General features: G+C 40.1%; 1 protein-coding gene across 2 annotated transcripts in view; it reads right to left on the reverse strand.

The window, feature by feature from the left end:
- Positions 1-23,961, reverse strand: part of IQGAP2 (IQ motif containing GTPase activating protein 2) — a 293,537-nt gene that overhangs the window by 18,827 nt on the left and 250,749 nt on the right. For both annotated transcript variants that reach the window (XM_082837226.1, XM_082837225.1), the window contains exons 22-30: positions 20,968-21,117; positions 17,759-17,922; positions 15,356-15,580; positions 13,924-14,064; positions 13,489-13,573; positions 12,615-12,847; positions 10,120-10,252; positions 4,287-4,389; positions 3,399-3,540 (exon numbers count right to left, since the gene is read on the reverse strand). In XM_082837226.1, the coding sequence (XP_082693352.1) occupies positions 3,399-3,540; positions 4,287-4,389; positions 10,120-10,252; positions 12,615-12,847; positions 13,489-13,573; positions 13,924-14,064; positions 15,356-15,580; positions 17,759-17,922; positions 20,968-21,117 (1,376 nt within the window). The remainder of the gene's footprint in view (positions 1-3,398; positions 3,541-4,286; positions 4,390-10,119; positions 10,253-12,614; positions 12,848-13,488; positions 13,574-13,923; positions 14,065-15,355; positions 15,581-17,758; positions 17,923-20,967; positions 21,118-23,961) is intronic.

Raw genomic sequence — 23,961 nt, forward strand, 5'->3', positions numbered from 1 at the left:
AAATATAAAAGCTGAAACTATAGAACACTTTAGCAAAAAACACAGGAGTAAATCCTCATGATCTTGGATTGAGCAATGAATTCTTATGACACCAAAAGCACAAGAAACAACAACAAAAAATAGATAAACTGCATTTCATTAAGTTAAAAAACTTTTCTACAGAAAAGGATATTACCAAGAGAATAAAAAGACAGCCCTGAAATAATGCCATTTGCAGCAACATGGATACAACTAGAGATTATTATACTAAGTGACATAAGTCAGAAAGAGAAAGACAAATACCATATGATATCACTTATATTTGGAATCTAAAACATGACACAAATGAACCTATCTATGAAACAGAAACAGAATCACAGACATAGAGAACAGACTGGTGGTGGCCGGAGGGGGGCAGTGGTAGGGCTGGGGGAGGGATGGAGTGGGAGGTTGGGAGCAGATATAAGCTTTAATATATAGAATGGATAAACAACAAGGTCCTACTGTATAGCATAAAGAACTATATTCAATAGCCTATGACAAACCGTAATGGAAAAAATATATTAAAAAGAAGAATGTATATATATAACTGAATTACTTTGCTGTACAGCAGTAATTAACATAACATTGGAAATCAACTATACTTCAATAATAAAAAGACAACCCATAGAAGGGGTGAAAATATTTGCAAATCATATATCTGATAGGGGTTTACCATCCAGAACATATAAAGAACTCTTACAACTCTGCAACAAAAAGACAAACAATCCAACTAAAGAATGGGCAAAAGACTTGAATAGACATTTCTACAAAGAAGATAGGCTGACAAGCACATGGAAACATTATTAATTATTAATCATTAGAGAAACATTATTACTCATTAGGGAAATGCAAATCAAAACCACAATGAGATACTACTTCATACCCACTAGGATGGCTATAACAACAAAATAAACAAAACAGAAAATAAATTTTGGTGAATTATGGAAACATTGAAACTCTCATACTTTGTTGGTAGGAATATAAAATGGTGTAGCCACTGTGGAAAAAAGGTCTGGCAGTTCCTCAAAACAGAATTACCATATGACCCAGCAATTCCACTCCTAGGTGTATACCCAAAAGAACTGAAAACAGTATTCAAGTAAAAAGATGTATATAAATGTTTACAGTAGTACTATTCACTATAGCCAAAAGGTAGCAACAACCCAACTGTCCAAGATAAATGTGGTACGTCCATACAATGGAATGTTATTCAGCCAAAAATATGCTGAATAAGAGAAGCCAGACACAAAAGGCCACATATTGTATGATTCCATTATATGATATTTCCAGAATAGGCAGGTTCCTAGAGACAGAAAGCAGAAAAGATGCCCCAGGGTCATTGGGGAAATGACTGCTTAATGGATACAGGGTGACTTTTGGGGTGATAACAATGTTCTGGAACTAGATAGTTGTGAAGCTTGCACAACATTCTGGACGTACTAAGTGCCACTGAATTGTATACTTTAAAAGGTTAGATTGGTAAATTTTATGTTGTGTGTATTTTACTACAAAATACAAGAGTAAGTAAGTAAATAACTAAAACCACTGGCTGGCTCTACTTGGAATGGTGATTAAAGAAGCAGACAGTACTTTTTTCTAGCGTACAGTGGGGAGGGAGCCACACAAGGGCTGAGGCAGGTAGGACAATGCACCAGGCCTTCCTGGCTAAGCTGCACTGCTGCCCCACACACCTGACTTTCATGGTTTTGCTTTTGAAATGTGCACTCCAAAAATTCACAGAACCATGGAGACCCAGATTCAGAAATAAGTACAAATATACACGATGTTCAGACTATTTGATATTTTAGACTACCCAAATCATGATCTCCATTCATTAATGCAGACATTTGAGTTGACTGCATTTAGAAAATTGTGCTCAAGTAACAGACAAAATTAATTATGAAAAAATTTCTTCCTGTTACTTCTAAAGGACAAAGCTTATGAGATCACAGGAAAACTGGCCTAATTTAATTTGCATGGTGGAACCACAGGATCTGTATTTCCAGTTACCTTTGTAATTGGCACACGTTCAGAGGAACCCAGGGAGCAGCTTCCACAGTTTTCCCCCTTTTTTCTGTTGCCCTGTTCTGAGCTGTCTCTGCAAGTGCAATCTGACTTCATCATCAGTAGCTTAAAGGAACTGCCCTCAACTCTTATGAAGCCAAGTGTGTAGGAGTCCTGCGTCCCTCAGGTGAGCTGTGCTCTCCATCAGACTGCAGACCCCTGGAAGGCAGGGACCCTTAATGGCTTGCTCACCGCTGTGTCCTCAGCCTCAAGCCCAGTGCCATGGACACAGAGTAGATACTCAAGTATTCGGCTACGTGAACAAACAGATCCTTAGAGATAATCGCAGCACAAAATAAACAAGCTTAGTAGAAGAAGCACATATGTACATATTCCAACATAGCACACTAAGTTTTTTTTTTTTTTTTTTTTTTTGCCATTTTCATGGGATTGAATATCTGGAAAAAATCGACTAGAAATGAGTACTGTCCAAAGCCTGTCAGTGGCAGAACAGAAAGGTCCTGTAGCAAATTAAAACAACCTCAGAATTCAGGGCCTGTACCTTGGAAGTCATGTGTGAAGTATTATTTAAATACTTATTTCCTTTTCTCCCCATTTCCCATTTCCATTCTCCACCTCACCCCAACGTACAACTGTTCTAATGTGCTAATGCGAATCCTTCTGGTTATATTAGTTCTTAAAAACTGTACTGTTTGGTGAGCACCTGGCTTTGGTTTAAGGCGTCTCGATTTATGGTGATGGATCATTTTTTCTTACCCTGTATATAAAGGACTGATGTGGAATGTCCACGAGGCCTTGACTGAAAAAGTACAGTATTAATTAAAAGTGTGAAAGCTTCGCTTGAAATCTTTGAGAACAAGAAATTGGGTATAAATAAAGTCAAAGTTGGTCAAGATATCCAGGCTTAGTTCAATAGGCAAGGTGTCTAATAAATCAGATAATAGCATTATGTCTTATCGTGTGTGCCTTTTACGTTAACATTTTATACCAGAAAATAAATTAGGTTCAAGTTATTTCCTTGACTATTCTTTTGACCACTGAAACAGGTATTTCCTTTCAGCTACGTGAGGCCTTTCACCAGCTGAGTTAATCATTTCTTAAAGGAAAGGAATCAAATTACTGCAAGGAAAACTAAAAAACAAGATAGGCTTTAAGAAAGTATCATGATATTTAGTTCCCTCTTAAATTACAAAGAGTCTACTATTCCTTAGTTAGATGTTTGATGGATAAACATAATGTATTTCAATATTTAGATATTTTAAAATGGATTATTTGAGGAATTAGCCTTATTTGAATTTGCATGGTTTAAGATGCATAATTGGAGACATGTGCTCTTTAAGCTCCAAACTTACTTGATCATGAGGCTTTGGCCATCTATAGCTTCACCATCCCCTATGTCGTACTTGCTGGTCAGGAAAAGGGAAATCTCAGTCTTTGCAAGTTGACTTAGTGTGTTTACCTTGTCAGGGTCACTGGGGTCAACAGCTCCTTCCCCTGTAGAATAAAATATTGTTATTTTTCCAATTCACTGATTGTGACAGTGGCATCAACAATGTAAGATAAAGGTTCTGTAGGAAACATGGGCTCGGTAGTTGAACAGGAGATCATGGTCCTCAGAAGAAAACACATTCCAGGGCTTCCCTGGTGGCGCAGTGGTTGAGAGTCCGCCTGCCGATGCAGGGTTCACGGGTTCGTGCCCCGGTTCGGGAAGATCCCACATGCCGTGGAGCGGCTAGGCCCGTGAGCCATGGCCGCTGAGCCTGCGCGTCCGGAGCCTGTGCTCCGCAACGGGAGAGGCCACGGCAGTGAGAGGCTCGGGTACCGCAAAAAAAAAAAAAGAAAACACATTCCAATACACTTTAAAACATCTCGGAATTAAACATTAAAATAGCATAGGACATCAATATTCGAAATTTGAAAAAAATTACTAAAAGAGAGAACTGTTAATAAAAGACACCATTGGAGAACATAGCAAGGAACGTCTAATAAATTTCGCTCTTTTTCTTTCTTTATGGTTGACAAATCGTTTTTGATGTATCTAGAGCTTCAAGAGTATCAAATTGTTTGATAATCTAGCACACTAAGAATTACAGAATCCTTCATGTAGGAAGGGGCTAGTGTAGTTATCCTTTAAATAAACTTAAGTATTAAATTTAAAAGATTTTTTGATCTAGGATAGGAAAACCAACCAACCACCCAACCAACCAATCAAATACAAACCAGAGGGAAGAAGCCCTTACCAAGGAAAGATTCCACATTAGGTACCTCTCCCAGCAATTCCAAAAGTTCATTCAGTAAGTCATTTTTTTCAGGGGCAATCGCATCCTGGTGTTCCAACAGGAGCTTTATATAGAAAGCAACACACAAACAAAAATAAAAGTCAGTTCTTAATGGCTACCATATTTACATAGTTCCCTTCCCAGTTTTTCATAGTAACTTTTTTCTGATATTGTTTGAACCTTAAATACAAGTCTGACATATATTAAAATTAGAGACCACAGAGAGACACAGCTTGCATTTTATCTTAGAGGCAAGTGCCCACTCTTCATCGAGAAACTGTAGTTTTGTGAAAGGTGTTCATAAACACTCTTTCAGCAAGATCTTGCAAGATCTGCCAAGAGGCAGCCTTCTTCCACCTAAACCCTGTGCTCCCTCCATGTTTATACAAAAGTCAAAGTTGAGGGATAAATTAGGAGTTTTGGATTAACATATACATACTACTATATATAAAATAGATAACCAACAAGGACCTACTGTACAGCACAGGGAACTATACTCAATATTTTATAATAACCTATAAGGGAAAAGAATCTGAAAGGCTACATACATAGTAGTCTGAATCACTTTTCTGTACACCTGAAACTAACACAGCATTGTAAATCAACGACACATCAATAAAAAGGAGGAAAAAAAAGTCAAAGTTGGGGAAAGAGTCTAAAACAACACACAAGTCTTTTGGCTGATACGGTAGCAAACTGTAAGGGCATTTCCATAACTCTTCAGAGAAAAATTATTCGGTAATCAAACACTATATATTTTTTCAAATCACCACTATTAGCTATTTCAATCTGTCTGGCATTGAAGATCTTTCATGGGTATGGATAGCAGAAATGCCCATATGATTCCTTGGCCTGAGACCTAGATGTACCAGCTGGTTCTTCCTTTCAGAATTCCAAAAATGGATTAAGGGGAACACTGCTGGGTGTTTGCCAGGTCTTAGAGGAAACATAGTAACTCTGGGGGCACAGCTATGAAAACACAGCTGCTCTTGTTTTCATTTAGAGTTAAATTAAAACAATGTTTCCAAAGTGTGGGACTGGTATCCCTGGTGATGGGAAATCTAATTTTAGTTGTTTTGAGTAGCTAACTTACAAAACACTGAATCATATAATAAAATTAGTCTTTTTCATTTTTAATCTCTTTTCTCTCAACAGCTTTATTGAGATACAATTAACACACCATCACATCCACGCATTTAAAACCTATGATAACGATGGTTTTTAGTATATGCAGAGACTTGTGTAACCATCACCACTATCTATTTTCAGAATATTTTCATCACCTTAAAAGAAACTGTGTACTCATTAGCTGTCACGCCCCAGTATTACCCCTTCCTCCTGGAAGCCATTAATGTACTTTCTGTCTCTATAGATATAGCTGTTCCGGTTGCTTCACATGAGTGGACTCATACAATGTGTGTCCTTTTGTGACTGGTTTCTCTCACTGAGCATGATGGTTTCAAGGTTCATCCAGGTTGTAGCATGCATTTGTTCCTCTTTATCCCCGAAAAAATTTTCCATTATATGGATATATCGCACTTCATTCATTCATCTTTTGATGGACATTTGTTTCCAGTTTTTGGCTATTATGAATATGCTGCTGTGAACATTCATGGACCAGTTTTTGTGTGCACATGTTTTCATTTTTCTTGAGCCCATACCTAGGAATTGCTTCATCACATAGTAACTCTGTTTAACATTTAGGAATTGCCAAACTGATTTCCTAAGTGGCCGCACCATTTTGCATCTCCACCAGCAGTATATGAGAGTTTCAGTCGTTCTACATCCTTGCCAACATTTATTATTACCTGACTTTTTAATTCTAGCTATGCTAGTGGGCGTGAAGTTATCGCATTTTGGTTTTGATGTGCATTCCCTGATGACCAATAATGATGAGCATCTTTTCATGTGCTTATTGGCTATTGTATATTTTCCTTGGAGAAATCTCTATTCAGATCACTTGCCCATTTAAAAATTTTATTTTTATGTTTTTATTTTTAACTGTAGTAAAATACACAACATAAAAACATAAAATCTACCATCTTAACCTTTTTTTTTTTTTTTTTTTTTTTGTACGCGGGCCTCTCACTGTTATGGCCTCTCCCATTGCAGAGCACAGGCTCCGGACGCGCAGGCCCAGCGGCCATGGCCCACGGGCCTAGCCACTCCGCGGCATGTGGGATCTTCCCGGACCGGGGCACGAACCCGTGTCCCCTGCATCGGCAGGTGGACTCTCAACCACTGTGCCACCGGGGAAGCCCTGTTTTTGTTTTTATAGTAGCCGCCATAATGGGTGTAAGGTGGTATCTCATGTTTTTAGTTTTTTATTTTTCCAAACCAAATGATAGACTTATAGGCTGTCTCTATTATACAATGAGGCAAAATCATTGTGGTTTTGATTTGGGTTTCCCTAGTCATTAGTGATGTTGAGCATCTTTTCATGTGCTTGCCAGCCATTTCTATATCTTCTTTGGAGAAATGTCTATTCAGGTCTGTAGCTCATTTTAAAATTGGGCTGTTTTTTGTTGTTGTCAAATTGTGAGAATTCTTTACATATTCTGGATATTAACCCTTTATCAGATACAGTATATGATTTGCAAATATTTCTTCCATTCTGTAGGTTGCCTTTTCACTGTGTTCATTGTGTCATTTGATGTACAGTTGTCCATTTTTTTTTTTTTTTTTTTTTTTTGTGGTACGCGGGCCTCTCACTGTTGCGGCCTCTGCCGTTGCGGAGCACAGGCTCTGGACGCACAGGCTCAGCAGCCATGGCTCACGGGCCCAGCCGCTCTGCGGCATGTGGGATCTTCCCGGACCAGGGCACGAACCCGTGTCCCCTACATTGGTAGGCGGACTCTCAACCACTGCGCCACCAGGGAAGCCCAGTTGTCCATTTTTAAATCAGATTATTTATCTCACCATGGAGTTGTGGGTTTTCTTTATGCATTCTGGATCCAAGTCCTTTAACAGATACATTATCTGCAATTATTTTCTCTCATTCCCTTGGTTGTCTTTTCTTGATGGCAATGTTTACAGCACAAAAGTTTCCAACTTGGAGGAGGTCCAATTTATCTGTTTTTTTGTTTTGGTTTTTTTTCCTTTTGTGGCTTGTACATTTGGTGTCATATCTAAGAAACCATTGCCAAGGTCACAAAGATTTACTCCTATGTTTTCTTCTAAGAGTTTTATAATTTTAGCTCTTATATTTAGGTCTCTGATCCATTTTGAGTTCATTTTTGTATAGGGTGGAAGGAAAGGGTCCAACTTCATTCTTGGCATGTGGATTTCCAGTTGTCCCAGAACCATTTGTTGAAAAGACTATTCTTTGCCCACTGAACTGTTTTAGTCCCTTGTCAAAAACAAACTGACCACAGGTTTGAAGATTTCTAGACTCTCAGTTCTATCTCATTGACTGGTATGTCTATCCTTATGCCGGTACAACACTGCCTTGATTACTTCCTTTTCCATTCTCTTTTAATCTTTAAGATTAGTGAAGGAGAGAGTTATCTGTTTAATGCTGAATTTTCCCTAACATTCCCTGATACTTACAAACTGGGTTTTTAAGAAAGGGAGAGGGGGCCTCAGATGCATAGCTTCAAGGAAGCAACTATATTCAACTACTTTTAAAGTTCTGTCCACTGTAAGACATGCTAGTTTTTCTACTATGGTTAGATTTAAAGCAAGATGTTATATAAGTAACACAGATGACAGAAAGACACGGTGAAATCTGGAAGCAGTACACAGGATATTTTGGGGTAAGGTAAGTCAGAGACAAGAACAAAATAAGCAAGATGGATATATTTATGTTCTAGTTCTCTGAAGAGATGGGACAGCTGATGGGTTGCTGTCTCTGGAAGGGATGATTTAGGCAGCCAGCTTCTACTCTTTATTCTGATAATGACAGAACATCAGAATTTCCTGAAAATGTCTCCTTAAAGAGCTAATGTTCTACATGTTCCTTAGAGAACAAGGGACAAGTATGTGGACACAGGCGTGGCAAGTCATGCTACTGCCGTGCTTGTGTCTGCATGCGGACTTGCAGTGAGGACTTGAGACAGACAGTAAACAAGGACAGTCTTTCCCTGCAATTACACTTCTCCCACGTTATTACATCTGCTTCCAACATCACACATGATGGAATTCCAAACTGGTTACGAGTTATGTTTCCCAGGATTGGATTCTGTTTTCAACTCTTGTTGACGAAAGGAACAGACTATTTCTCCTTGAAGAGTAACAGTCTAAATTAATACAGTAACATTGTCTCTCAGCTCTCCTTGGGAAAGAATCTCTCACTTTTCCTGCATGTGGCTATTGCCCTCAGCACATGTGCAGCCAATGTGTGGACATCTTTTTGAGATGAAAAATTTGCCATAACAAATAGATAAATGGGTCGTGGCTCAAATATGAATGAGTCTACTTGTTCGTTAGAAAATTATTTTTGCAAGTGCTGCATATACTGGATGTGTTTGCTTGGTGATTTGGGGTGTTCATATATAGGGAAAACAAGTATAGCCTCTTTATTTAATCAACCCACTCACTCCCTCAGCCGGTCATTCAGATCTGCTTTTGTTTAGGGTCACTCAAAACACCGATGGAGAGCTTGTTGCAAATGTCAAGGAGGTTCCGTGTCTCAACCCTGAAAGAGGGAAATCAAAAGTAGATCCAATCTTTCTTTCCAGCCCATATTTAAGGTTTAGTTACTTAGAAGAGTTTAATAATGAAGACTGAAATTTTGAGCAGCCAATTTTGCTACTTGTTAGTGTATCTGGTTTGGTGGGGGAGGGGCTGGCCCTTTAAGAGGTGTGAATTTGTCGTGCTTTCCGCCAGTTGTGTGTATCAGTTGAAGCTGGGTGCATCCTTCACCAGGGCTTCTTGAGCTTCAGTGTGTATCTGAGTCACCTGGGATCTTGGGAGAATGCAGGTTCTGATTCTGGAGGTCTTGGGCGGATTTCTCGCATGTCCTCAGGACTTAGCTTGGAGTAGTCATGTCCAGAACTGTTCTTGAAAAGGTTATGCTTTAAGAACCTAGCTGGTTCAGGAAATAAGCTGTGGTCTTAAGCAAACAAAGACCCTCACCATGCCGAGAACACTGCCCTGCCCTCAAAATGCCCCTAATGCAGGCTAATGGTTGATGGTGGTGATGTCTGCACGTGAACCAGAGGGAGACATTATGACCCAGCAGACTGACAGTGCCTGGTTCTAAGAAATGGGTTTTTCCAGAACAACAGAAGCGATTCTTTGTAGGCGGCTATTGCTGGGGTGTGGGGTGTATGTCTTCTTTTCCCCAACCTGGATACGCCTGTTTATCCCCTCCCTCTTTATGGCCGAACGTTAGAAGAGAGGGAGCATTCTCCTTTTCCCAGAAAATTACTGGAAATGCGAAGAGAATTCTTGAAAGGGGGAGAGACCGACTCTGGGGTCCAGGCAGTGTGGCCCTGGTGGGTGGAGAAAATATCAGGGCTGCCCGGGCTCGGGGCTTAAACTGCACATTCACCACCTGACTGTAACTGGATCACGGAAGAAATAAACTTTCCTTGCTTGAGAGAAGGAGTTTTCCTAAGGCACAAGAGTCAGGGAATACATGTATCATGTCAAAAGTAAACTTCTCCTGTTTGGGAAAAGGAGATTAGTCCATGCATAAGGGTCAGGGAATAAATAATTCAAGTATTTTTTAGGTTGAGAACATAAGCAGGAGCACATGCTTACAGTAACACCCTGTAGAAACTAAACATTTTCAAGAGCAGACGTTTGAACCCCGTGTCCATTGCTAAGACCCTCCTCCAACCTCTCTTACTGAATGTGTGCTGATGATTTCTTCAATTGAAATATAAATGACTGGTTTGCTGACTGTCACCACATCTGTGTATTTATCCATATTAAACTTTTCTTCTGGTTCAGGGACATTACATGCTTCTTTGAAATATTTCCTAAAAAATGAAAAAAAAAAAACAAAAGTCTTAAGACAGAGTCAAATTTGTGAATAAAATGGCTTTATCAAAATGGTGAGGAATTCTTCAGTGATGGCTTGTGCTTTGTTTTCTACTGTACACCTCGGGGGACCTGTTCCAGCACCTTCCAAGGCTGGCTCTGGACCTCGAAGCCGAGTCCATGTTTCGGGATGTTGGACCCAGGTCCTCAGAAAGGAACAGACAGAGCATTTAGGGCCTCAGGCCCTGTGACTGACCCAAGGTAATCAAACTATGGGCAGGTCATTTAAAAAATACGATTTTAAAAATGCCCCCTGAAATCTACACAAAAATGTCAGTACTGATGTTCCCTGATCTAAGAATCAAGTCTTTGTAGAGAAAACAATCCATAAAGCAATTAGTCAAATTTGCTACTTTAATTGGCACAAACTCCTGGGGATTTCAACACCCTTTCAGAGTTTCTGTTACCAATTTGACAAAAATTCAAGTTAAGCCTACTCTACTCTTAGTTGATCCAGACAACAGTTGCTGGCTGGAAAGGCTGTTAAGACCAGACACACAGATACACACAAGGCATACAGTGAAAAGGCAACCTACAGAATGGAAGAAATATTTGCAAATCATATACTGTATCTGATAAAGGGTTAATATCCAGAATATGTAAAGAATTCTCACAATTTGACAACAACAAAAAACAGCCCAATTTTAAAATGAGCTACAGACCTGAATAGACATTTCTCCAAAGAAGATATAGAAATGGCTGGCAAGCACATGAAAAGATGCTCAACATCACTAATGACTAGGGAAATCCAAATCAAAACCACAATGATTTTGCCTCATTGTATAATAGAGACAGCCTATAAGTCTATCATTTGGTTTGGAAAAATAAAAAACTAAAAACATGAGATACCATGCTCAGACTCTAAAAACTCTGCTATTTTAAGCTACAGCAAATTTCAACAGAGAGATGGAGAAAAGCCAGGTGTGCTGCGATCATGGTTTAGGAGGGATTCTTTGCACAGGTAGAGTAGATATTTTATTCTATAAATTTGCAAATGTTTCAAATGCCTGAAATTATCCTTGGTGTATCTCCTAAGGGCACCCAAGGCTTGTACACCAGAAAGACCTGTGCCTTCCCACCCCAAGGCCGGGGCAGGGTAAATGGCGGGCAGCCATGCTCCCACGTGACAACTGGTCTTCCTGCACTTTTTTGGTTGTAACTTTTCATGGTTGCTGAGGGACACAAAGGATTAATATGAGTGGAAGAGAAAAAAAAATAGATGAATTTAAGAGATGAGGGGAGGCTTTTGGTTTTATTTCCTTTTAAATGAAGAAGAGTTGGAAACTTACATGTTTGGTAGGAATAATCTGAGAAAAAAGGAAGCAAAAAGAGGTTCTAATAGCAGATAAGGATTTGCAAGAAATGGATGTTACTTTTTTAGTCAGTGAGGAGACCTAAAATTAGCAGCTTGAGAAAATCAAGACTTCCCATAGTAAGAGGATTTGGGGAACATTTCTCACAAGAGGCCACAAATTCCAGAAAGAGAGGAATGATCATGAACTACCTTTGTCAACAGATAAATCACTAATCTAGAGGAAAACTGAGGAATGGGAAATTATCATTTTCCAAGTGAGGCGTGAAAGAGGCCACATAGATGTCATACTTGTACGACTGGCTGAATGGCAGAAAAGAGAAAGTGAACGCCAAGATGAACATGCTTCCTCTGAGAGCTTCAGGGTGAGTGAACCTTCCTGCTAGATTCAGTCCTCCTCCCGTATCCCCGTGGAATGATTAATGATACAATTTGGAGAGCTTATAAAGTCAACAGACTTAAGTCTTACATGCATAATTGAGAGATGTTCGAGAACAGAATAGAACATGTTCACACACAATCCTCAACAAACATAGAAGCTGGATTTTCCCAACCATCCCAAACCAAATACTCAGTTTCCTGCTATTGTTTGATGCAGATCAAGGCAAGTTTTTCCTGAACGGACAAAATGATACCCTCTTTTTAAGTTCAGAAGAGCAGAAGTTAGCTATTTTGATTTCTTTAATTCTAAGTACTACAAGCCTATAGCGTACCAAGAAGATTAAATATTTCTTCTTGTCAATAGCAGAAGTCATACACATGGGGACGACTCAATGTAACAGGGGCACTGGGGGCGGTGGGGGGATGGGGAACGCCAGACAGAAGTAACCCTGCCTGCTCGGCCTCCCTCCTCTTTCCCCACAGCAACAAGCAGTACAAGAAATGCATGCCCTGAGGTTCCTGCCCCCAAGCCCAGCTCTGGGCACAGAAAACACATTCCTCTTGCGCACCATCCTGCAAGTTTCTCCAAAGGTAAGGATACCTCTCACCTGAACTCCTGATACGTCTCTGATAAATAATTGTTCATAGATGACAGATGCTCATTTTCTCCTTCAAAGAGCTTGTTGGAGGCTGCATGCTGAAGGACCTTGGCCACTGATCCCAAGTTTCTCCTCTGGTCGGAATTTATCTGACCTCCGGCTGTCATGTCGATGATATCAAAGCCGTCTGGGGCGACGATGGCTGGGTTCATGTACCGATAGTACAGGAGATTTCCAACAATCTGGAGTGATGTAGAAGAAAAGACTATTTTTGAGAGAGAAAACTCAAGAGTTTGGAGGGTTTTTTAAAAGTTAATATTAACTGACATTTCCCAAGACAGCAAATCGTTCTCCGATCTGAATCTTAACAAGGAGTTAAGTAAAGGTAGTGAATATAATCACACATTATTAATATAGTTAACAAAATTATTTTTGGTGAAAATATGCTACTGCCCCCCCTCCAAATTCTCTAATATAAAGAACCTCAATAATGTATAAGAGCTCCCAACTAACCTCATAACAATAATCTTGAGAGCCATTAGAATACAAGACTTGTAGCTTATTATAAAAAGTCATACAGGGCTTCCCTGGTGGCGCAGTGGTTGAGAGTCCACCTGCCGATGCAGGGGACACGGGTTCGTGCCCCGGTCCGGGGAGATCCCACATGCCGTGGAGCGGCTAGGCCTGTGAGCCATGGCCGCTGAACCTGCGCGTCCAGAGTCTGTGCTCCGCAACGGGAGAGGCCACAACAGTGAGAGGCCCGCGTACCACACACACACACAAAAAAGTCATACAAGGGGAAAAATTTTACAAAATGGTGTGTTGGTAATTTTGGCTCCTACCCCCAAGAGAAGCTATGGTGAGATCACCCTTGAAAATCTACCTTTAATAGCTCATCTTCTGTTGCATCGGGAAATTTCTCACGGATCGAATTCTTCAGTACTTTGGCTATATACCTCAATCCATAACTACATGGAAAACAGATGACAAAAGAAAATAATGGAAAAAGGCTAAGTGAGGAAGAAACACACAGCAACTGTTCCAGTCAACTAAAGCCAAGCAATTTTCCTAAAACTTCAACACAAAATGAGATGGTAACGGAATCACAGGACTGCCACGGATGATCGTACTTGAGCGCTGTTCTGTACTGTTCCGTCTTTGGAGAACAGTTATGAATTTAAAGTGCGAATGTTGGCAAAATTTAAACTAGTAAAGGCAATATGAGGAAAACTCCTATCTTCACTACAGGGGTTTATTTTACATAGTATTTCAAGAAATTCTAGCGAAGAAAGTTAAAGCTCCTACGTATACAACTTACGGCAGCAGATCAAGGGAAGAAATGATAGAACTCAGGACTTTGTCGGTGACCCTTCTCAGGTTCTCGATGGAGGCCTCCAGTTTGTTTTTCACTTCTGGGTATGTCAGAGCTTGTTCTGTGGTCACATCGTAAGGCAGGTTGCTGAAACCACAACGAGGGCTTACGATTAACTGGGGGCTTAGGTACAAGCATGTGTATCCTTGCCACATTGGTTCTACCATCAAGCTTTGTATCGTGAAGTAGAGTTTGCCCACCAACTCCAATGATAAAATGTTTGCTTAGGGCAGGGGAGAACCCACATGGAAGCCTCTGCCACCAGCACAGCAGGGTGACTCCAGGCTCTCCATCTGGGCTCTTCTGGCAAAATAACAGGCAGACCCAGGTAACGTAGACCCAGCTAACTTTCTCTCTCTCTCTCCCCCTCTCTCTTTTAAATTATGAAGAGCAGTATGTTCTTTACAGAAAATTTTGCATATAAGCCAACAAGAAAACAATACTGACCCCAGAGACAACTACTTTTCCTTATTTTAGTGTATAACTTTCTGGTCCTCTGCCACGCATGTGTGTATATGGGTGTAATGCAGTTCGTGTCTATATAGATCCCATATAGATCTTACGTGTGTGTATATACATGCATATTTGTTTTGATACAGAAAATGAGTCACTGTACCAAACTACAACCAAGAACTATGCTATGAACAGTTTACCCAGGCAACAAATATATTTCTATACCACCATTCCAAATAGTTACTTACTACTCGATTGTTATATAAACATTTATTTAACAGATTCCCCAAAGCTTAATATTTTGACCTTCCCCAACTTTTGTGATTACAAACAGTGCTGTGATTTTGACCTTCCCCAACTTTTGTGATTACAAACAGTGCTGTGACAACCACCCATTTAATAATAATAAACCACCCATTTAATAATTCTCTGTGCATATCTTAATGATTTCATATGGCATCCTTCTGCAGGAAATTAAAAGCTGGGATTGCCTGGATCAACAGACTGCTACCTAGAATGAGCCAATCCCACCCAGCTTGTTGAGGCTTACATGTTCAAGTTACTCACTTGGTAATTGTTAAAAAAAAAAAAAAGTAGGTATTATCAGGTGAAGAGGTCTATGTCTAGGTCTAGGCCTGGGTTTAGAAACAACAAAGAAAAACGAAGGGAGAGAACTACAGAAATTGTGGCTTTGGGAATCAACTGGTACCGAAATCTGAAAATACCATGTACCGCTAAGATGAGTAGGAGTCCAAGAATGTGGCCTGCATGGGTATGTTAAGGGAGGTAACGACATCTTAGATTGAAAACCGACTTTGCACAGTGAATTTTGTTCTTTTAACAGAGCTTAAGAGTATGTATAAATATACACATAAAAATGATCATAAAACACAACTGAAAACCACCATTGCCCAGGCTTTGCTACCTGGCTTCTCCAGTCTGTGTTTCTAGTTGGTTCACCCAGGCCTTGTACACCTCGACGGGGCTTGTGTTGATGATCAGGGATTTGTCATCGATGATCTCTTTCACCACCGGAGCCAGAAGCTGGCGCAGTGTGTTCTGTCCACGGGCACCTCTGTTGAAGCTGACGACCATCTTGATGACTGTAGGGTTCCCAGTAACTATGTCCTGGACCTGGTCCACCTTTGATCTAAAAAAGGCCCAGACCAAACAAAATGGTTTGCCTCTATGCATAGAGTTTTAAACAGTGTATATTCTCTCTGGCGGGCAAGGGCTTTGGGGGGTTGTATTTTTCTCCATTGAAGATCAAAGACGGTGTGATTTAAAAGGAAGCTATCTCCCGTCTCTCTTTGGTGAGCACACCTGAGCCAAAGGAGACTTTTGGTGGACATGGCCCACATGCTGTCTTTTGTAATACAACCTCTGAGTCTGAAACTTGTGGGAAGTTAAGGCAAAGCTTTCTCTCTAAGTATGACCATTCTATCTGCCTCCATCACTAGACAACATGCCTGACCTATCTGGCTAAAGGTTTGCAGTGGTAACAGGGCCTGTAGAGCAGGATCTACAATGCATGTCCTGATTCTAATTTATCAGGGCTATTGGAAGACTGAGTGTCCATTAATAAAGTGGGTCTCAGAATCCCCTGTTTATTATTTTTATTTTTAAAAAAAGGAAGCTATCATTTGTAAGATGACTTATTCAAGAAATTTAAGGGTCTAAAAATAATTTCTCAGCTTTAATTCCAATCTAGAAGGCAGGAATGAACTAAAAATGGACCTAGACTAATAATAATACTGGGTGACGGTACACAAGTAAGGATGCTCCCTGTCTCTTTCCTGGGAGTTAGCCTTAATTTCCAGTATTCTGCTGGATATTAGAAATATTTCACCCACATGTTCTACACCTAAAACTCAAACTCAGTGTTGAAAATCTCATCTGTGCCTTTTTCCTATGCATGCCCCCGCGGCCCCCCCCCCCGCCCATTTCCCTGAACTATGTAGCTCCAATTCATCCTGTTCATATGTGGCTAGCAGATAGATCAATCTTCTAAAAACTCAATGTGGTCACGTCAAAAACCTTGCACACCTTCCCAGAAAGTAAAAAGAGCCTCAGCACTTGGGCCTATACTCAATGTCTCCCATGATCTGGCCCAACCTTACTTTCCTGGTGGTCACTAATTAAGTCACCTCTTGGCTAGACTAATCTACTTTCTTTCTTGCCCCCTGGCCCATACTGTTTCTAGCACCATAGTGCCTTATTTCCCTTTTCATTTCTTTTTATAAAACCTGTAGATATTCTTCAAGGTTTGGGGTCAACTCCTTCCTCTTCCATACAATCTTTATCGATTGACTGTATTGGCACTTTTCCTTCCATCCTTCTGATCTGTTACACTGTGCTTATCATTCATTTAGTACTTACCTTATTCTACTGCATAGCATTGCTATTTCTCATGAATCCTATTTCTCATGCTGCCTTATAGACAGCATGAGGGCAGAGGTGCCTGGCTAATAGCTTCAGAGACCTATAGGATTAGCATCGCTTAAGGGATCCAGAAGTAAGGAAGACAGTTAAGATCCATCTTGTTGGCTAAGGGCATTTCTCATGGGTCCCCCCCACCCCAATTCATTATAGCTGCCTACACATTTTTTACATTAACTGAGTAAAAAATAAATTAGCAGCAGCTTAAATTCCAGTAAGAAGGAAAAACTATTTAGCAGAGATCATTATCCTCATCTGTTCATGGCTTTACTACTCACATAATTTTAATTAGGTTTTCTCACTGACTTTTTCTTAATATAAATTTATTTATTTTATTTATTTATTTTTGGCTGCATTGGGTCTTCGTTGTTGCACGCAAGGTTCCTCTAGTTGCAGTGAGCGGGGGCTACTCTTCGTTGCGGTGCACGGGCTTCTCATTGCGGTGGCTTCTCTTGTCGCAGAGCACGAGGTGCATGGGCTTTAGTAGTTGTGGCTCGCGGGCTCTAGAGCGCAGGCTCAGCAGTTGTGGCGCACAGGCATAGCTGCTCCACAGTATGCAGGATCCCGGACCAGGGCTTGAACCCATGTCCCCTGCATTGGCAGGGGGATTCTTAACCACTGTGCCACCAGGGAAGCCCTCACTGACTTTCAAAGAGCTTTGTACACTTGCAAAATCAAGAGTGAATTTAGCATTAGAAAAGATATCACTGCTGGGAGAAAGCTGTACCTGAATATATCTATGATGATGTGGCAATTTCTCAAGAAATTTGATAATTTTAATATGTATAAATAACTTATAAGAATAACTTTAAAATTATTTTAGTAAATCAGAGATAGCCACCACTAACAAAAGGTATTGGTATTTTTACATATATACTTATATACATACTTTATTTCTTCCTCCAGGGCAGTTTTGAAAAGCTTGAGGAGTAGATATTCTTCCCGTTGATTGGAAGCGTAATTGTATAGGGTGAAAATAACAGTATCCATAAATTTAGTTGACTTGTTCTGTGGCATCTGGAAAATCAGCTTAGCGAGGTACAAAGGATTTGTCTGAAGGAAAGTGAGAAGGAGAAACACCCCCCCACAAAACTATATGTTAATATATTATTAAAAGCAGAGAGGAGTCCCCAGTTCCTTGCACTTTAATGACTTATTATGTATAAAGCATATAGAAGAGTATCTGGCACATATTAAGACTTTAAAAGGTAGCAGGTAATACCAATACTAAACTATAGGAAGTTATACTAGAAAGTTACGGTAGGATTTAAATTTTATATACTATATCATGACATATTTAATGGAGTATAATTGTATTATGTACACTCTACACCATTTGGAGCCACACCGTAATATTTATTGTGGAAACACAGGAGGTGGGGGGTGGCTGATAGATCTGGTATCCGAGGAGACTGGCAAGAAGGGACCAAGGGCTCAGCCAAATAGACTGTTCTAGAAGGACTGATGAATGAATAGAAGGAAACACATCCCATATTCTGAGACAAGAAAGAAAAAGAAAAGGATACATTTACATGTGGAGACAGTGGGATGGCCATGATGTTTTAGAAAGCATGAGAAGGTAGGAGTGAGGCAGGGAGGCTGAACAGAGGGGTGAAGGTCAGGATAGTTCATGGGGGAAATGCCAGAAGAACCTGACAAGAAGCCCATATGCTTAGTGTGGGAAAAGAACCACCCCAGAAGGCTAAGATAAAAAGAAGAGAAGAGAGAAGGGGGTGGCTGATAGACCTGGTATCCGAAGAGAGAATCTCTTTAAATTAAAAAAAAAGTTAAAGATGGACAAGAATTAAAAAAAACTTGACAGGTAGTTCAGCTTAGGATGTAGTTCAAGAGATATAGCACCAGTCTTTGCGGTAATGTGGTTTTTCTGAAGGAGTTACACCAGATGGAGGTTAGAAGAAAAAAATATAATATTAAGGTGACAGAGAAATTTGATAGTCCTACTCTTTATCCTCCTTCCGATGAGAAAAGAAAATTTTCCATACATGGAAACCAGTATTTAAGAGTCTCAAGCAGTTTGGCTTTAAAAATTTTAAGAAAACCCTAATTCTAGTTTAGTTTACCACTTAGATTTACTTTCAAGCTCATAATGACTGGCTGAAATTTTATGAATAAGCAGCTCAGGACAACCTTTTCCTTAGCATTCTGGGGTGATTCTTTTCCCACACTAAGCATATCGGCTTTTGAGAAAGGAAAGTTACTCTAAAGCCAAAGAAGCCTCGTTCCTCTCCGATGACCTAAAAACTTTAAATTTAGGCTCATACAGAAGAGACAAGCCCATAGCAAAACCTACACTAGCTGACCTGCTACTTTGGCTAAGAATTGCCAAAGGCGAAAGGGATCCACGCCGTTTGCTCTTCTATAGCTTCCTTATTGGTCTTGGGTTAATGTCTCCAAAGCAGACAGGAGAAAAGGTGAAGAAAAATAAATGATTTTTTGACACTTCACTCAGTACAACTGAACAGTCATGCTCTGGTTCTATCAGTTTTGGATCGTTTAGGGAATAAACCTTGTGGAATTATTCTAAACACGCTCCTATGCTTTTTCTCCTTCCCATTAATGAGCCTCCCCTTACATAACAGGGTAAACTATACAAATCTTAGGCCAGCGACTAAATTTTCACCTTCCTAAATGACACAAATTCTATCAAAATCCAACAATAGAAAACTAAATCCTAAAGAAGCTTCGTACACTTGGAAGTTCATGGATGTCAAAAGTGATAAATGTGAGAACCTACTGTATAGCACAGGGAACTCTACTCAGTGCTCTGTGGTGACCTAAATGGGAAGGAAATCCAAAAAAGAGGGGATATATGTATACGTATAGCTGATTCACTTTGCTGTAGAGTAGAAACTAACGACATTGTAAAGCAGCTATACTCCAATAAAAATTAATAAAAAAATGATAAATGCTTAAGATTAAATTTATAACTGGTGGATGCCTATTAACCTAATTTCAGCAGACAAAAAACCTTCCCCTGCCTAGTGCGAGCCCCCTTTCTTTCTGGAAAGGAAGCTGTTGTTAAGCACTGGATTCCATGGACAATTCTGTTTTAACATTTTTCCTTCTATGCTGCCACATGGTGGACATCTGGAGTACTACACCTGTTCGCCACTCTAAGTAGAGAATTCTCAACTCTACCCAAATTAACGTCTCTTCTCTCAACGGGGCTAGCCACACCTCATTTATATTTTGGGTAATGTGTTCTCTGTGCACCTAATGCCAGCGACGTCCTCAAGCAAAGATTCAAGCATCTCCACGCCTTGACGGAATCACTGCCACCAGCAGCGGCCCCAGGGACACCTTTCAAGGAAGAACTGCTGATCCATCTTTTTTGGGAAAGTTTTCCTGCCGAGGGGAGGCTTTGTTTCTCTCTCTCACTATCGCTCACTGTTTCCTTTGGGACTAATTGTATGTGCGGGTGGGCGGATGAGGTTGATCAATGGTCAAACAAACAAAAAACTAGTCCACCAGACAGAGTCCAGCCCTAACCAGTTCAGCTTAGTTCTCACCCACACTCTTGAAGCAATGGAAAATTACTGTTCACTTAGATCACAGTCATGCCATGGAAATAATGAAATAAAAAAGGAATCCCATTTCCCTAATCCAAACTCTCTGGCTCCTTCCTCAAAAGAAGGGCAGTCTGGTCCTGGTACAGATCTGTTTTTCATACAGTCACTTTAATTCTTTCATGTTTGACAGCATCTGCTTATGTTATTATTAGATTTATACTGTTTCTGCCGATAACTGCAGTATAATGTAGTCATGAAGAGCATGACTGAAGTTTTAAGTCAAACTGCCAGGGACCCAATACCCTTGTTTTACCATTTACTGGCTGTGTCTCCGTTTTCTCACATGTAATACAGGAATATCAGTAAATTATTTTTTGATGGTTCCCAGGGTTGTACTAAGAATTAAAATGAGATAATGTATACAAAGCACCTAGAATAGCACTTGGTACTTAATAGTGCTCAGACCACGTAAACTATTATAGCCTTAGCATGGGACAAGATCTACTGTAAAACACCAACGGGGACATAGCATTTACCCAAAACTCACAGTGAAAGAAATTGTTCTCACCTGTAAAAGATAAAAAAGCTGCTGATACGTTTCCAGTGTTTTTCTTCTCTCCTTACTCAAACTTTTGATCCCTTGGTTGTCAGTGTTATTCAGTATTTGCATTTCTCCACCTTTTTTCTTATTCAGCTTCGTTCTGTGTGAAATTACATCCTGGAAAAAATTTTTATGAAATTACTACTTTTTATGCTGGTACTCTTTACCTCCTTCCTTCTCAGACACCCTGAGACACACACAGTTGGAAAGATTAATTTTCCACATTTCCCTCATGAAGAAACAAACGGACAGAGAACGTTAAAGAAATTAAGAAAATCCAAATTGCAGGTGAATTTGGCTTTTCTAATATTTGTTCTCCAAAGCTGTACGCATTTGTTCTTAGGATGTAATGTAGGTCCCAAGACAATTCAATAGGGAGAGGATAATCTTTCAAAAAATGATGCTGGGACAACTGGATATCCAGGTTCAAAAGAAAGAAGTCAGACCTCATCCCATAAACAAAAATTAACTCAAAACAAAGTGAGAGTGGCATAGACATATATACAGTACCAAACGTAAAATAGATAGCTAGTGGGAAGCAGCCGCATAGCACAGGGAGATCAGCTCAGTGCTTTGTGACCACCTAGAGGGGTGGGATACGGAGGGTGGGAGGGAGGGAGACGCAAGAGGGAAGAGATATGGGAACATATGTATATGTATAACTGATTCACTTTGTTATAAAGCAGAAACTAACACACCACTGTAAAGCAATTATACTCCAATAAAGATGTATATATAAAAAAAGAGAGATCAAAGAACTAAATGTAGGAGCTAAAACTATAAAACTCTTCTAAGAAAACCTAGGCAAAAATATTTGTTACCCTGGATTAAGCAATGGTTTCTTTGAGGGGTGTGTGTGTGATAATTTATTTAATCATATTCCTTTTGATAGACAGTTAGTTTCTTTACGTTTTATTACTATTTCAGAGTGTGTAGGGAGCCTTCTTGTACATGCATCGTTGTGCATGTAGATAATGGTTTCTTACATACGACACCGAAAGCACTAGCAACAAAAGAAAAAAATAAAGTGGACTTCATAAAAATTAAAACCTTTGTGCTTCAAAGTACATTATCAATAAAGAAAACCCATAGAATGAGAGAAAATATTTGCAAATCATTTCTTTTTTTTTTCTTTTTTTTAAGAAGATGTTGGGGGTAGGAGTTTATTAATTAATTTATTTTTGCTGCGTTGGGTCTTAGTTTCTGTGCGAGGGCTTCCTCCAGTTGCGGCAAGCGGGGGCCACTCTTCATCGAGGTGCGCAGGCCTCTCACTGTTGTGTCCTCTCTCGTTGCGGAGCACAGGCTCCAGACGCGCAGGCTCAGTAGTTGTGGCTCACGGGCCCAGTTGCTCCGCGGCATGCGGGATCCTCCCAGACCAGGGCTCGAACCCGTGTCCCCTGCACTAGCAGGCAGACTCTCAACCACTGCGCCACCAGGGAAGCCCGCAAATCATTTCTTAGATAAGGGACTTGTACCTACAATATACTATAAAGAACTCCTACGTCTCAAAAATAAAAAGACAAATAACCCAATTAAAAAATGGGCAAAAGATGTGAACAGACGTTTTCCCAAAGAAGACCTACAAGGGGCTAATAAGCACATGAAGAGACGCTCAACGTTAACAGTTATTTGGCAGCTCCTCAGAAGTTGAACACAGGTGACCATGAGACCCTGCAACTTCACTGTCCGGTATATACTGAAGAGAACTGAAAACATATGTCCACAGAAAAACATGTACATGAATGCTCATAGCAGAATTACTCATAACAGCTGAAAAGAGGGAACAACTCAAGTGTCCATCAACTGATAAATGGGCAAACAAAATGTGGTGTATCCACACAATGGAATGTTATTGATCAGTAAAGAGGAATGAAGGACTGATTTATGCTACTACAAAATAGTGAACTTTAAAAACACTATGGGCTTCCCTGGTGGCGCAGTGGTTGAGAGTCCGCCTGCCGATGCAGGGGACGTGGGTTCGTGCCCTGGTCCGGGAAGATCCCACATGCCGCGGAGCGGCTGGGCCCGTGAGTCATGGCCGCTGAGCCTGCGCGTCCGGAGCCTGTGCTCCGCAACGGGAGAGGCCACAACAGTGAGAGGCCCGCGTACCGCGAAAAAAAAACCCAACACTATGCTAAGTGAAAGAAGCTGGTCACAACAGATGACATATTGTGTGACTCTATTAATATGAAAAACCAGAACAGGCAAATCTATCAAGATAGAAAGTATACTAAAGGTTGCTGTGGCTGGGGGTTGGAGTGAATAGGTAACGACTGTTAATGAATATGGGTATTTTTTCTATTGAAATATTATTCATTTACTATACAATTCATCCTTTTAAAGAGTACAATTCCGTGGTGTTCCATCTAGTCGCAAGGTTGTGCAACTGTCACCATGATCCAATTCCAGAACATTTTCTTTGGGGTTTCTTTTTGGGGTGATGAAATGTTCTAGAGTCAGAGAGAGGTGATAGTTGTACAATTTTGGGAATATACTAAACACTACTAAACTGTAACCTTTCAAACAATGAATTATATCTTTTGAAACTATAGAAGCACTTGCAAAACATATGCAATGTAGAAATTAGAAATGGAAGGGAAGAGAAGCCTCTAAATATTTAACAAAGTTAAGGGTTTTCCCTCCCAACCATGCTCCTTTATTCACGGGGAAATGTGGAAAATGTGTGGCTGGAAACATTGTCAAGAGGTCACTGAGGTTACTGTGTCCCCTTCAGGGGCTTAAAGGCTCATGAACCAGAGTAGATCCTTTAGATATGGATCTATCAAACATTTTTACAGAAACCCACAGTAAAAAATACATTTTATGTCTTTTATTGGCAAACTTACCCACACAACACTATACGAAAGGATGCTTATTCTTACTACTGGGACACACTTTGACCGTTTCAATTTGCTTTTTTTCTATTCCATTTTTAAAATCTGCTGAAGTGATACACTAAAT

Source organism: Leucopleurus acutus (assembly GCF_964270905.1).
Source record: "Leucopleurus acutus genome assembly, chromosome: 3".
Classification (NCBI taxonomy): Eukaryota; Metazoa; Chordata; class Mammalia; order Artiodactyla; family Delphinidae; genus Leucopleurus; species Leucopleurus acutus.